This window comes from Mesoplodon mirus (genome assembly GCF_964341445.2).
Source record: "Mesoplodon mirus genome assembly, chromosome: 7".
Lineage (NCBI taxonomy): Eukaryota > Metazoa > Chordata > Mammalia > Artiodactyla > Ziphiidae > Mesoplodon > Mesoplodon mirus.
The window spans coordinates 25881067-25895200 of NC_138983.1; the positions used below are offsets into that span (position 1 = coordinate 25881067).

The 14134-nt window shown below is 45.8% G+C and overlaps 1 protein-coding gene across 2 annotated transcripts in view; it reads right to left on the reverse strand.

Annotated features, from left to right (window-relative positions):
* Nucleotides 1–14134, reverse strand: part of KIAA1549L (KIAA1549 like) — a gene marked incomplete at both ends in the record, with an annotated part of 280146 nt that overhangs the window by 121436 nt on the left and 144576 nt on the right. The window contains 5 exons of one of the 2 annotated variants that reach the window (XM_082627296.1): nucleotides 2032–2165; nucleotides 2995–3214; nucleotides 6072–6187; nucleotides 8203–8811; nucleotides 11406–11750. In XM_082627296.1, coding sequence (XP_082483422.1) covers nucleotides 2032–2165; nucleotides 2995–3214; nucleotides 6072–6187; nucleotides 8203–8811; nucleotides 11406–11750 — 1424 coding nt within the window. Of the gene's footprint in view, nucleotides 1–2031; nucleotides 2166–2994; nucleotides 3215–6071; nucleotides 6188–8202; nucleotides 8812–9236; nucleotides 11751–14134 lie in introns of both variants that reach the window. The other variant, XM_082627295.1, reaches the window with a different exon arrangement.

Here is a 14134-nt window from a genome sequence, read left to right on the forward strand (position 1 = left end):
CATGGTCTTATTCCACAAAAGATCCAAGGTGCCCCACAAATTACATTTAATACAATAAAATGGTAATTTATTAATTACAAAACCAGGTCCTGAAAAAACAGATTAAAGACAACCCTGGGGGGATGATTAGCATGTAGCAATCTATGCATGATATAGGGGCCTAGAGGGTTACTAAATCCACACAACAACTTTGGCTCTGGGCTTCCTGCCAGCCAAGGCAAAAAGTGAAAGAGGGTTAATAAAACAATTCACCCAAAGCTGTGGATATGTTCGAGAGCATCTAAAATCTATTTAAATGCAATTATCTAATTGCCCATCGTAGTCTTTTCCAAGGAATGTTTGTTACTTGCTTTATAAAGTTTCATCTCATGGCCCCTGACTATCATACGACAATACAAGAGAGGCTTCTTAAGGCCAAGGGCAGCTTATGTATCTTGGTGTCCCTTCCAGTGCCTGATAAAGAGAAGCTGGCTGATAAGTCTGTGCTTCTTGAATATAATTAGAATATGTTCCACTGCCAAGCTCCAATAAGACTCATGTACCTGTGAGGATCATAAATGCAATCAGAAAGAAAAAGGAGTTGAGTCACACTCCTTACATAAATCTTATGTCTGTGACATATTTTTAGATCTTAGTCTAATATGAACCAGATCATAATGAGATACTTCCATATATACTTTGGGTGAATCTAGAAAAGGACGACTGCTCATTCAAATTAAAATGTATGCTTTCCACATCATATTGGCTTTGCTGATAATTCACTTATGCTAAATGTCAATTTTAAAACCACTGGGTTTAATTGCAAAGGCTTTAATTCAGTAAAAACAGAGACATTAGTTAGTACAGTTAATTAGAGAAATTTGGGGGCTGGATGAATATGATTAAGAAGCATCTGTCTTTAGTGAGATGTTATCAGTATCATTGTAAAAACTGGGTCTGAGAGACGCCTTTGGTAGCATGTCTACTGTAAATCCAGGAAGCTGACACACAGTATACCAGGAGTGGGACTGCCCTGTACGATAATGCATATGCTTGCCAAACAGTTCATCAAGGATCCCGTTTCGGCATTGCATTGGTGCTAGTAGACCACGGTAGAGTAGGGTATGGGCTTTGGCTCAAGTCTCAATTCCATCCCTTACCAACTGTGTGACCTTCTGGAAGTTTCCTACCCTTCTCTCAGTTCCCTCTCCTGTGAAATGCCGATAATAACACCTCAGAAGGATGTCTTGAGTATTATGTAGCAAAACATTTATAAAACACTGAGCACAGTCCTGGCACATAGTAAACCCTAAAATGTGTGTGTGTGTGTGTGTGTGTGTGTGTCTAACATAAGGTGATTGTTCGTGTGGATGCCGGGAAAACAGCTCAAAGAAAATCACAGAATAGGCAAATCTTGGTGAGTTAGCTATTTAGAAATGATTCATTTTATATGTGACATTTGACCTATAGAGTATATTCTACTTCATTTTTTAAAAATAATAAATGGGGCTTCCCTGGTGGCGCAGTGGTTGAGAGTCCACCTGCCGATGCAGGGGACACGGGTTTGTGCGCTGGTCTGGGAAGGTCCCACATGCTGCGGAGCGGCTGGGCCCGTGAGCCATGGCCGCTGAGCCTGCGCGTCCGGAGCCTGTGCTCCGCAACAGGAGAGGCCACAACAGTGAGAGGCCTGCGTACCGCAAAAATAAATAAATAAATAATAATAATAATAAATGTATTAGAAAGGCTTAAGGAAGCTTTAAGCCTTCCCAAGAAAGGCTTGGGAAAATAAATATAAAATCCCAAATCACAGCAGGTACACAGTGTCACAGCATCTCCCTTGTCATGACCACCACACCCCAGACATCCTCATCATTGCTAGGCTGACTCAACTCAGTGGCCCCAAAGTGGCACCTTCTCCTGTTGATATCACATGCCCGAAGTACAAAGTTACGTTACACCTGCTTTGAAATGCAGGACCAAATCACTTCTTGCCAACATTTGTGTTCCGGTTGGTCTCTGTCAACTACACAGCTGAAGCACTCTCCTCCTTACCTGAATCGTCAGGTTGCTTTTAGTATTCAGAACCTTCCTCTCGGCGTCCTGGAAGGCCCTCTGTAGCCTCTGTTCCATCGTCTGAGCAAACTTGCAGGACTGTATGTTGTCCGACTGGCTCACAAACTGTAGCACTAGAATGAGAGTAATATATCAGTGCTCACCAAAGCTCTGTGTCTTAGTTCCTTGAACTTAATAGCAGTCATGATATAAAACGGCATGATTTTACATCAGAGAAATCAGACAAATAAGAAGGACAGTTGCAGTTTTGGAAGTGACTTTTAAAATGATTTATAACATAGAAGAATTAAAAGCGGGACTGAACCTGAGATTCCCTCCAATGCAAAGGATTTTGTGATTTCATTTGATTGGCATATGGAGACATCTGCTCCAAGACAACAAAATGGCTTAAGAGTGATCATGTATTCTGTTTCTTTGGCGGGGAAACAAACAATCAATTGGCCTGCATGACTAAGTTGTTTGAGTCTTTCAATTTCAGTGGTTCCTCTACTCTTGTGGCTTACAAACCACAGGATCAGAGTCACCAGGGAGTTTGAAAGAAAGATTCCAAGGCCTAAGCTCAGAGATTCTGATTCAGGGGCATCTGGAACGTGTTGCTGCAAAGCACAGATTTTATGGACGCTCAACTCTCCTCAGTATCCACTGGTAATACAGGAAAAAAAAATACAGTATTTGATGCTCACAAGTACAATATACTCATAATTATATAAATTGGGAAGAAAGACTCCTGTGAAGGAATATTTCTAATGAATCCAGGTTGGAAAAGTTTAGGCTGCTGTGCAGGGGACTTGGACATTTGATTAGCAAGGCCCTTGGAGGAAGGTACACAATGACTCTAAGAAATAACAGAGCTGCCAGTGATGGAGTTTTCAAACAGGTGTCCTCTTGGGACCACCGCTGATCCCAGAATGGATAGGAATCCTTTCCTTCTGAGTTACTTGCCTGTTTTCAGCTGCAAGTAGCCTGCAGGCTGGGGAGTCCACGGGGAGGCAAGTACTGCCACAGACTGCAAGGCTGGGGTGTGTTGCTTCAGATCTGCAGTGACATTGCTGATCCCATAAACGCCCAGCGTTTCAATCACTGCAGCAGGCAAGTAGACCAGCCTCCCTTTGGTAGCATAATAACCAACAGTGACGTTGTGAGAATATTCCAGAATGTCCACCTACAAAACAAATGGACCCACAGAACTCAGTGTTCATTTCCGTGGCACTTTAAGTTCTTCTTGGTGTTTCTTAGAACCACAACTGTTACTCAGCATGGCTGAGGAATAGGACACTCCCATTCGACAAATATTCTAACAATCCCATAAGCCTACGGGGATTGTCAAGTCTCAAAATACAAGAATACAACAAAATATAGTTTATATTGAACCTATGGATACAGGAGTCAATCTATATTTAATTTAATTCTGGAATAGAATTAAATGTGTGGGTTTTTTGAAATTATTATTCTTTAAGTGCCTCAGTATAATCCTGTGAGCATCAATTAGCACCCAAGAAGGCAGGCAGGAGACGGCAGGCAAAAGAGATTTCCAGGGAATGGAATGCTGGAAAAAACAGCTGTATCATATTTCTCATCATTTATAAACATTAAAAGGCAGAAGTGATAGATTAAGTGGAGGCCCTTTAGGACAGGGGTCAGGTAGTATATGAGGTGAATTCCTTTCTTTTTTTTTTTTTTTTTTTTTTTGCGGTACGCTGGCCTCTCACTGTTGTGGCCTCTCCCGTTGTGGAGCACAGGCTCCGGACGCGCAGGCTCAGCGGCCATGGCTCACGGGCCCAGCCGCTCCGCGGCATGTGGGATCCTCCCGGACCGGGGCACGAACCCGTGTCCCCTGCATCGGCAGGCGGACTCTCAACCACTGCGCCACCAGGGAAGCCCAAATTCCTTTCTTTAGAAGCTGAGAGAAGAACTGTTCAGACTTCACTCCATTCTTAGCCTGTGACTGGTTCAAGACCAAGGCAGGGATGGGCCATGGAGAGTTTCTCTTACAGCTGAGTCCTAAGGGATGTTGATGATCTGAGATCATTCTGACCCAGCTGGAAGATTCTGAGACTTTCGATTTTATTTACTTTCTTTTGTTTCCTTAGTGTTTTATATCAGCAGTTCAGGGTGTTTTTAACACCTGCTTTCCTCCCCCTTATTCTTGCATCTCCATTAGGAGTGTCATGTGTATTTGCCAAAGAAACCAAGACAATTGATTTTGCAGCAGGCTGGGTATGCCTTTGCTTCCTCCACACTGTGTGCTCCCCAGCACGTTGTTACCTAAAGGCAGTGTTCAAGGTGACTTTAGATAGGACTTTAGGTGACTTTCTGGATGGAACATGGGCTCAGCACCAAATGCCACCAAATCACCCAGCAAGAAAGTTACTCCCATTCCAGTCCTTCCAATTACCTCAAGGAGCAGGTCTCAGTTTGAGGATAATTGACTTTTAACACCTCTCTAATCCTTGCTAACCATATTTTTAAACAAACAAAGGAACACCAAGCCCAGCCTTAATGCCTTCTGTAAGCAACAATGTCTAGCTTGAATTTAACAGACTGTTCCCATTATTTTCATTTTTATTTTTATCTTTTAAAAGTTTTGGCCACACCGCTCGGCTTGCAATATCTCAGTTCCCTGACCAGAGATTGAACCTGACCCATGGAAGTGAAGGTGCAAATCCTAACCACTAGACCACCAGGGAACTCCCTAGTCTCCTTTTTATGATTACGTTTTATTTGTGGCAAATGATCCTGATTGCCATTTATGGTGGTAATATCAAACATCCTTTCAAAAGAAACGTGTTTAAGTGTTTTTTTTTAATTTTTTGGAGTATAGTCAATTTACAATGTTGTGTTAGTTTCAGGTGAACAGCAAAGTGAATCAATTATACATATACATATATCCACTCTTTTAAAATTCCTTCCCATATAGGTCACTACAGAGTATTGAGAAGAGTTCCCTGTGTTATACAGCAGGTCCTTATCAGTTATCTATTTTATATACAGTAGTGTGTGTATGTCGATCCCAATCTTAAGTGTTTTTTAAATAAAAGCTGATTTTAAAAAAAAACTAACATGGACTAATTGTCACAGCGGTCTGTGATGATATGCAAAAAAGGCAAAAGCTGTGAGGGTAATTTGCAAATGACCAAGGTTTAGTGAAAACTGTCTCAGGTAACCACATAGAAGCATGCACATTTTCAACTTTCAAATAAAGTTTCTGGTGCAGAAACCACAGATGCCTCTCGTGGAGAGCATTTCTTCTTTTTTTTTTTTCAGAATTATATAAAAGAGATTAACAGTGACCAATAAACCGTGTACCCAATCTCCTTCCTAGTCCTTCATGTGGTGGTGGGGAAGGACCCCTAATCTGAATGCAGCTGGGGCACAAAGCATCAAAGGAGGAAGCGAGAGCAATATTTTTTAGTGATGTAAAGGGTTGTCCACTGACTGCTGATCACATTTACTGCTTTAAAACTTGGAATCAAACCAAAAGGGTGTAAAGCAAGCCTTCCGTCACTTAGATATGCCATCAAAATCACCTAGTGGTTGTTAAATAGTTCTTGGCATTAAAGTGTTTAGAGAAAAAAAATGTTTACTTCCCTATCTGCTGCTGGCAATTTAAGCAAAGGTGGACTCAGTTTACAAGTCAGAGTAATTTTTAAATGTCCAGAAATAAATCACTAATTGTTCACAATGGTGAGGAAGATAAAGGAAAAACACAATGGATGGTTTCAGCAAAATTACACTGATACAATTAAATACTTTCCCCAAACAACAGGATAATGGGACAATTTAAAACAGAACCTCCAGTCTTAAAAAAAAAAAAAATCTAGACATAAGGCAATTATCCTCAATTTTCCATCTCAGAATTTGACCTTCTCCAGCTACCATGCATTACTATTTGCCCAAATGATGAAAGATCCTACTTCTGTTGTGGCTATGGTACCCAGGGAGGAAGAAAACAATCTAAACAGATTCTGGACCCAGGAGGAAGAGATAGATGAGCCTGGTTACAAAAGCAGGGGGCTTACATGAGCCAAGACGTCATTCTGGTGAAATGCCTTCCGCAATGCCTGTGTGAGCCCTCTGGCTACATTAAGCTTCAAGGTTTCACTGATCTGCACCCTCCTTTGGGTCACAAAGAGAACTGTGGGGCGAAACAGAAGCATGCAATCAGCGTAAGGCAGCAGACCTCCTAATTAATGAGCCCTCCTCTCCTCCCCAGCTACCCCCACCTCCTACAGGTTCTGAGCAAAGCTAGTGGGCACAGGTCCAACCAATGGGGCAGTAGCTCCATTGGTCCCACTCAAGTCCTAAGGAAAGAAGGCCCCAGCCATTCGTGTGGCCCTAGTGGAGAGAGAGCCAGCATGCTGGTGGCACTTCACTTCTGACAAACGCTGCCTCTGACTCTGAAAGCCAGGCTAAGTCTTGCCTGCCCCTGACCAGTCTGCATGCAAGGAAATTCCTGGAACAGCATCCCTGCGAACATCCTTAACTGCAGGCCCTAAAACAGCCTAAATCAACCCTGCATCAGGAGGTGCAGTCCTCACCCCACAAGTGGGACAGAGACAGGAATGGAGATCTGACATGGAGAAGAGGCATTTGTGATTGAACATGACAGGTGCTATGTGAAGGGAAGCCTAGCATGTGGTTGGAGGCCGTTGGAGGAGCAACCAGCCCTGACCTGGGCAAGGGGGTGGGGATCAGGGAACGTGTCCAGGAGGAACTGTTGCTTCCACTGAGTCTTGGAGGATGATGGATGTGAGCCAGGCCAAGGCCGGAGGGACTGCCCCCTGCCACTCCCAGCAGAGGGAAGACCAAGTGCAAAGGCCCAGGGGAGAGAAGTGAATTTTTCAGCCTACAATATCAGGCTCGGTCCTGGGGCAGTGGGAAATGAAGGGTTTAAAGCAAAGGCATGTATTTTAGGGGGCTCCCTGGACTCCAGACTGGAGAACAGATTGGAGGGTGGGGGAAGTCTGAAGGCAGAGAGAGAAATCTGGCTGTTGTTTCAGAAATTTAGGTGAGCGATGGTGATGGTGTGAACCAGGGAAGCGGCAGTGAGGGTGGAGGGAAGAGGTATTTAGGAGGTAGAACTGGAAGGAACCGGTCGTTGACTGGGGGTGGCTGGGGTGAAGGGAGGTTGTGAAGAAGAGGGAGGGGAGAATGTTCTAGATTTCCGCACCTAGGTGGCTGGGATGTGGAAAACCAGATGGCATGACTGCTTGAGGAACTGAAAAAGATATTGTGCTTTCTGCTCTGCCTAGTTTCACAATTTCCCATTTTAGAATAAGATACGTCTCAAGAGATAATTTCATTTAATTCTTTGCGGGGTGAAGAGGAAGGCGGGACATGAGCATTCAACACTGGCATGTTCTTTCAAATAATGTGTCTAATGCTTTTTATAGCAGACATTACCACACTATTAAAAGCATCCTGTGCCTTCTTGGCCCATCTGCTGCAAATCAGAGGCGGGGGCTAAAAAAGATAGCATCTATGCGACTTTTTCAAGAAGGTCTCCTTTTTAACATCAGAAGAAATCTTGGGCGCCAACATAGTGTACGGTAGCTGTACTGTTAGTATCTGCTGGTTGAGGAGATACATGACAGAAAGCCTTTCTGAGTTCTGTAGCCCTCCCCAAGATTCTGTATTTTACCGATCACATCATTCACGCATGTGAGACATCGCTGACGTCTCTACACGCAAACTTTGGTGTACATTTGCTTTCTCAGACTCACGGGCAGAACTGGTTTCCCAGGGGCCTCTGATATCAGGATGGATCCCAGGACTAGAATCCATGTCACATGATGCCCCTCTCCTCTGTCACTTGATAAAGATCAGGGCTTCTCAACCTCGGCATTACTGATGTTTTGGGTTGGATCGTTCTTTGTTGCCTGATTGTCCTGTGCACTGTAGGATGTTTAGCAGCATCCCAGGTCTCTAACTCACTAGATGCCCGTAACACCCTCCTTACCCTCCAAGTTGCAGACACCCAAAAACATCTCCAGACATGGCCAAATGTCCCCTGGTAGCTGGGCAGGGGGGCAAAATCCCCCCCCCCGGTTAAGAACCACTGATCTCAAAGAAATCTAATAATTCTGCTACACCTCTGAGGCCAGGATGCACTTGCTGCTTTCAAGTCAAATCAGGACAGTGGACTCTTACCTGTCTTCACCAGGAGCTTCCTGGACATATGACACTCCAGGTTGGATGCCATTTTGCCACTTGTGACCATGGCCGTGGACACAGCGGGAAGAGCAGCGTCTGTGTTTTCTGCTGACAAAGGCGGCATCCGGGTGGCCCTTACTGGTGCAGTGATGGACGTCAAGGCTGCCGTGATTGTCAGCGGGCGTGCGGTGGACACCTTGGGCATGTTTGGGTTGGTGGGGTTCAGGAAGCCCGTGTACATGGCTTGTGGTTTCCTGGGGAGGTGTGTTGTGGACAACAGGCCAGAGGCAGTGCCCGTGTTCCCTTGCATGGCCGTGGGAGTGCTCATGGTGTGTGCTGCTCTTGCAAACATGTAGGTCGGCGTGAACGAGAAGGCTGGATGGGCTGCCCCTGGTGTCGCCTTTGGGTCAGATGCTGTGTTGCTTGTGACGTTTCTAGCTACAGCAGTGGTCCAGCTGCTCTTGACTAATCCCGAGGCCACGGCCGAAGGGCTGCTGCCGGTGCCCTTAGCAACCAGGGCTGCAGACAGCCCCAGTGGACTTGATTTCCGAAGAAACAACATGGTTGCTGCTGTTGGTTCTGCCTTGGGCGACACCGAGGAGTCCACTGCAAAGAGAGAAAAGCGAAGTTTGTCATTGGTCTGGAATGCACCCACCACTGTGGGAATGAATGGACGTAACTTATGGGTTTGCTGGGGTGAAAAGTCTCTGAGCACTGGAATTTAGGCAAAACAGCTTTAGGTTCGTTAAGTCGATTAACCATAATGAGAATGCCACTTAGAGCAAAGCTATGGTTGGAAATAAGGACACTTAAATTCTGAATACTTTCCAAAAAATCAGTTGGCAGAAGATCAGGGGCCTGACTATCTGGACTGCTAACTCATTCACCATCCTGGAATCAGGTATATCTGCTCCTTCTGAGCAAAGCTGGGTATCTGTGTTGAGCTTGAAGATGCTTTGGCCCCAGAAGCAGTCACACCTATTTTGGGGGGGGGGTACCAGGAAACAAACTACCTGCATTAGTGGCTGCACCTGTCCACTTCTCGGGGCGCTGAGAAGCCGGCAGTGCTTTGGATGGGGTCCTGAATAAGGCACTGGTTGATAGAGGAGGAGATTCAGCAGTAGAGTGATATCTCGGGATACTCTGGAACAGTGGGGAAGCATTTATCACCGGAGGTGGATAGATGTTGCCAGAAATTTGGAAACCTGTATCCATTCCATCTGAAAGCATTTCCCATAAGCTAGCTGTGGAAGTTAGACTTGGAGAGGTCAGCACAGGAGAGTGTGTTGGATGGGCAGGCAGCCGTAGATGGGGATGAGACATAGAATGTTGACTTATGGATGGGTCATCTTCAACCTCAGCTGTTTGAAAGTCTCTGGAATAGTTGTTAGTGTTTATGGACAAGAAGTCTGTATGGTTTCCAATTATGGTAACGTCTGACTGTTGGACGAGCTGGTTAGTGCTTCTACCAGAGACTGGATCCTGAATGCTAAAGCCTTCTGCAGTCGCTAAAAGCCCAACATAATCTTTGAAATCCCGAGATTTTATTGTACTGGCAGCAGAATTTAAACCACCGGGAGGAGCAGTTGAAGCTGAGTGAGTTTCCCAACTTGTGGAGTTAATTGTGTGCCCGTTCACATCATAATTTGTTTGTTGCAGCAAGCCAGCTATCATTGGTTCTGTTGAAAGGGATCCAGTTTCTGCTGCAAGAGAATGCCAGAAAACATCTGTGATTGCTGGCTTCTTCATGTCTCCCATTGTTGAGAAATCATAGACCTCATTGGAGGAGGGAAATGCTGTCACCTGTTTGGAAGCTGAAACTGGCAACCCAGAATGGTCCGTCACAGCTGTGTAAGTATCTGGCTTGGTGTTGGAAGAGCTATGAGATGGGGAAACAGTCTGGGTGGCTTGTGTGAAGGGGATGGAAGATGGAGATAATTCTGAAGGAAAGAGGTTTGTTCTTGGTGGCGTAATGTCTGAAGAAACCCGATCAGTGATAAAATCAGAGGTGACTCCACTCACAGCGTGAAGACTTGGCCTCTCTTTACTTGAAAGGGTCTGGAGAGCAACTGTCAAATTTGCCTTTTTGTTTTTCTTTAAAACAGCTGTTCCGCTACCTTCTTTCTGCAGGGGAAATGTCCAAGTCGTGGAAGGAAGATTAGGAAATGTGCTTGAGAGGAGCAAGTCTGCAGCTGCAGTAGGAGAGGATCCATAATTTCCTGCTTCTTGAGGAGTTGGCACTGGGGGCATGGCGGATGGAGAGGCATGATTCCCTGCCAGCTGGAGGAAAGAAGGCATGGAGGGGAAGTCTGCCACTGCGCCATTTGATGGGGATGTGAGAACCTCACCAGAAGGGATTTCTTGCCCTCGGCTGGCTCGGGTGAGAGGCAGAGAAGGCACCAAAGGGGAGGATGTGTATTCTGCTGAAAGGGCGGGCCCTTTGGAATTCTCTGGAGCTGCTGACAAATGCAGGGGGTGAGCAGAGTCCTTTGCAGTAGCAGGGGCTGCCTTTCGGCTGATCATTCCCACTGCCACCAATTCTTCAGCCTGGACAGGTGAAGACACAGCCTCATGGGTCACGGTGCTCTTAAAGGCTGGCAGAGACACCCCATTATGTGCTCTTTCGGCCACCTCAGCTTCAACTGGCTGCGTGGATGCAGGACTTGGAGCCCCTTCCAACATCGATGATGAGGGTGTTCCACCTGGAAGCTGAAGAAGACTTCCGGGAGCTAGGGGAGGGAGAGACAGATGGGCCAGGTCGGCCACAGAGCTCAGAAACTCAAGTGTGTGAGAGACTGCTGAGTGAGGACCCTCTGCTGGGCTTGAGGATCCAGGAAAACCTAGACGAGGGATGCCTATTAAGTCCTGGGCATTTTTGGATGGAGTGTGGTTCATTTCCTCAGCAAATGGGTTTAGGGGATTAGCTATGCTCTGACTTGAGGATGAGTCAGTTGGAGCTGTTTGGGGGAATAAAAGCACTTTGGTGGGTCGCTCTGCTGGCTTAGAAAAGATGATGGAATGAGGTGAGTCAGGAGACAATGAAGAAGATGAAGATGAGGGGAGAGCGTCTGCCCTCGGGAAATGCAGTTCGGCCATGGAAGGAGTCCCTACCCACGGTGGCCGGGATGGGAGGCCAGCACGGAAGGACGCCACTGGTGGGAGAGGGGACAGTGTGGGAAGCATGCTGGTGTGAGGCAAACCTGACACGGCGGCTGCTTCTTTTCCCCCTGGAGGTCTTGGTTGGACCAGGGCCTCCGTAGAATCCTTGGAAGGCTCAAGGGAGGCACTATGTCCACTGCCTTGGTAAGGGGAAGGAGAGAAGTCCCCATGGGCCCGAACTTGGCGGTGTGTCTTGGGCGGAGGCGTCTGCACAGACTGCGGCCAGCTAGTGTTGTCAGGGGACCGTCCCGGCACAGGCTGCATTCTGTCCACCGCTGAGGAAGACCGGACTTCGGACAAGGGCCATGTTGGTGAAATCCGTAACAATTTCCCATGAGGAAATGACACGGGGGTTGGGGTGACAGTGATCTGTAGATTGTCCCTTCCTGTGAAACAAAGGATCAAGCAGTCAGGCGTCGGCTCATCACAGGTCCTGGAGAGAAGGGTAGGCCAGACAGGCACCGCTCGGACCTCACAGAGCTTCCACCACATCACAGAAGACTCATTAAACACATTCAAACGATAACTTAGGTAATTACAAACACATAGATGCTGCAGCTAACCTACAGGGCAGTGTTGGTGAGAAGTGGTCTCTGATGAAGTGACGTTTAAGCAAAGATGTGGAAGATACTTGTGTATTTTAAATCTCTTTTCTGTTCCACCTACAAGGGTTGGACTGTGAAACTCACAACCTGGAAAATCAAAGATGAACATGGCTCCCTGCCATGGCCAAGGACACCAACATAAATCCCATCCAATAATCCAAAATGCAAAAGGAAAGGACTGTGTATCTGAATGCAAATCTTTTTTTTCAGACCCTAGGGCATCTCAAGCACAATAACTGAGGTTGCCTGTGTTTGGGAACATGGCACCAAGGAGACATATTTATTTTGTTGGATGTAAAAGGATTCCTGATGCTATTGTTCACACCATGTCAAACAGCAAAGGGGATTTCTTTCAAATTAGGCTATTTCTGAGAGAAAAACTATTCACATCCCATGTAGGACCAGAGACACCTCTCATGAGGGCTGGTGTCACTCCCAGTACCTGCAGAGAAACCAGCACGAATGAGCAAAACTGCAGGCAGAAAGGCGAGGTGACGGGGCAAAAAGGTGACTCCGCAGGAAAGGAGGCAAGGAAATAACTGATCAGAAAGCTGGGAATTCCATGCTTGGGAAGAGAAACGACATCCTGCTTGAGGATTCTCTGATGCCCCTTTCCACAGTGGTGCCGATGGTGTTGATGACCCCCCAGAGGTGGCTAAGTGCCCTTAAATAGTAATTTTAAATTAAAAATAACAAAGAAAAGGTACTCCTAGAGCTTTCTATGTTATTGGCCAAAAAAAAACGTTAGAACCATCTGATAGAAGCAGACATACCAAGAGCTGAAGTCAGAAGACCTGGGTTCGCACGCACCCTCTAGCCACCCGCAGCTGTGTGTGCATCTGTGGATTGCTGTGGCTGGCGTGAGGGCAACAAGCACACTCTAACTGCCCCGCTGGCTGGCTGGGAGGAACAGAGGAAATCATGGAGGTGGGAGGAAGGGCTCCCCAAGCAGAAAAGCACCAAACAAATGCTTAAAAAAAAAAATCACTAAACAAGTGCGCGGTCATTACAGGCTCTAAGTCCCTGTGTTTTCTGTTTATTTGTTTAACAAAAGAGGACACTATGGTCCAGAGTGGAGACATCATTGCCAGAAGCCACATAACCCATCAGGGACAGAAGCAGGTCCAGATGCGAGGTTCCCTCACTCCCATTGCAGTGTCTTCTTCCCAACTGCTTCTCCCAAACCAGTTCTAGCCTTCACTCCACCCCCGTTGTATCCTGCCACCAGAAAACCAAACAACTAAAGCTGAAGCTTTCAAATATTTGAGCTTTTAGAATATGAAACATACTCTGAGTCACAAAAGCATAAACGTGATGATTTTCTGAAATATTGTTTTCGGTTTCATTTTTTAAGATGGAAAAAGCAAGGACAAACGATGTCTTTTACTCTGAATTAACACACAAAAAAATAACTTTCCTTTCTGATTCTTCACTTTCTTGTTTTAAAAATTCCCCATTCTTGGGATTTACAGATACCCAAGGAATTAGCCGTAAGTCATTTTTAGAACACATCAGGATATAAGCCAATAGTACAGCAGTCGACGGCCTTGTTCATTTAATTTTGCAAGTGAGAACCAACCCCTTCTCCTGGGCAAGCCACCTTCATAAGCCAGGCTCAGCCTCTTTGTCTCCTTATCGCCAGATCAAAATCACTACAGCCCTTACCTGCAGGACCCAAAGCTTCCTCCGGCCTCTGTTAGCAAAAATGCACCTTTTACAGGAAAAGTGCCAAATGTATATACAGCTATAGGACAAAAAAGTCTACACAGCCTTTCATTAAAATATCTGCACTCCCTGGGAACTGCCTCATGGTTTGCAATGAAAAGTGTGTTTCTGTTACCAAACTCAGCCTAAGGAAGTATCCATGCTCCCTTGACTGCAACTTTACATGGAAGGCTGATACTACTGTCATGCCTCAGTCCTTCTTGTTCATGATGCTCATCTCCTAGATAGACTCAGCTTCACACTTGTCATGCAGTCTTGTCTGGTTATGTATATAGGCGGTACTTACATGAGTGCATATAACATCCATCTAATGTAGTGTTTGCATTTTGGCATTTTCCATTAACACTTTAGAATCCATTTTTATTACTGGCATGTCAGATGAAATCTATGTAGGATTTCTTCTTTTGTACTCTCATTGAAATGGAGTCAACCATGGGTTC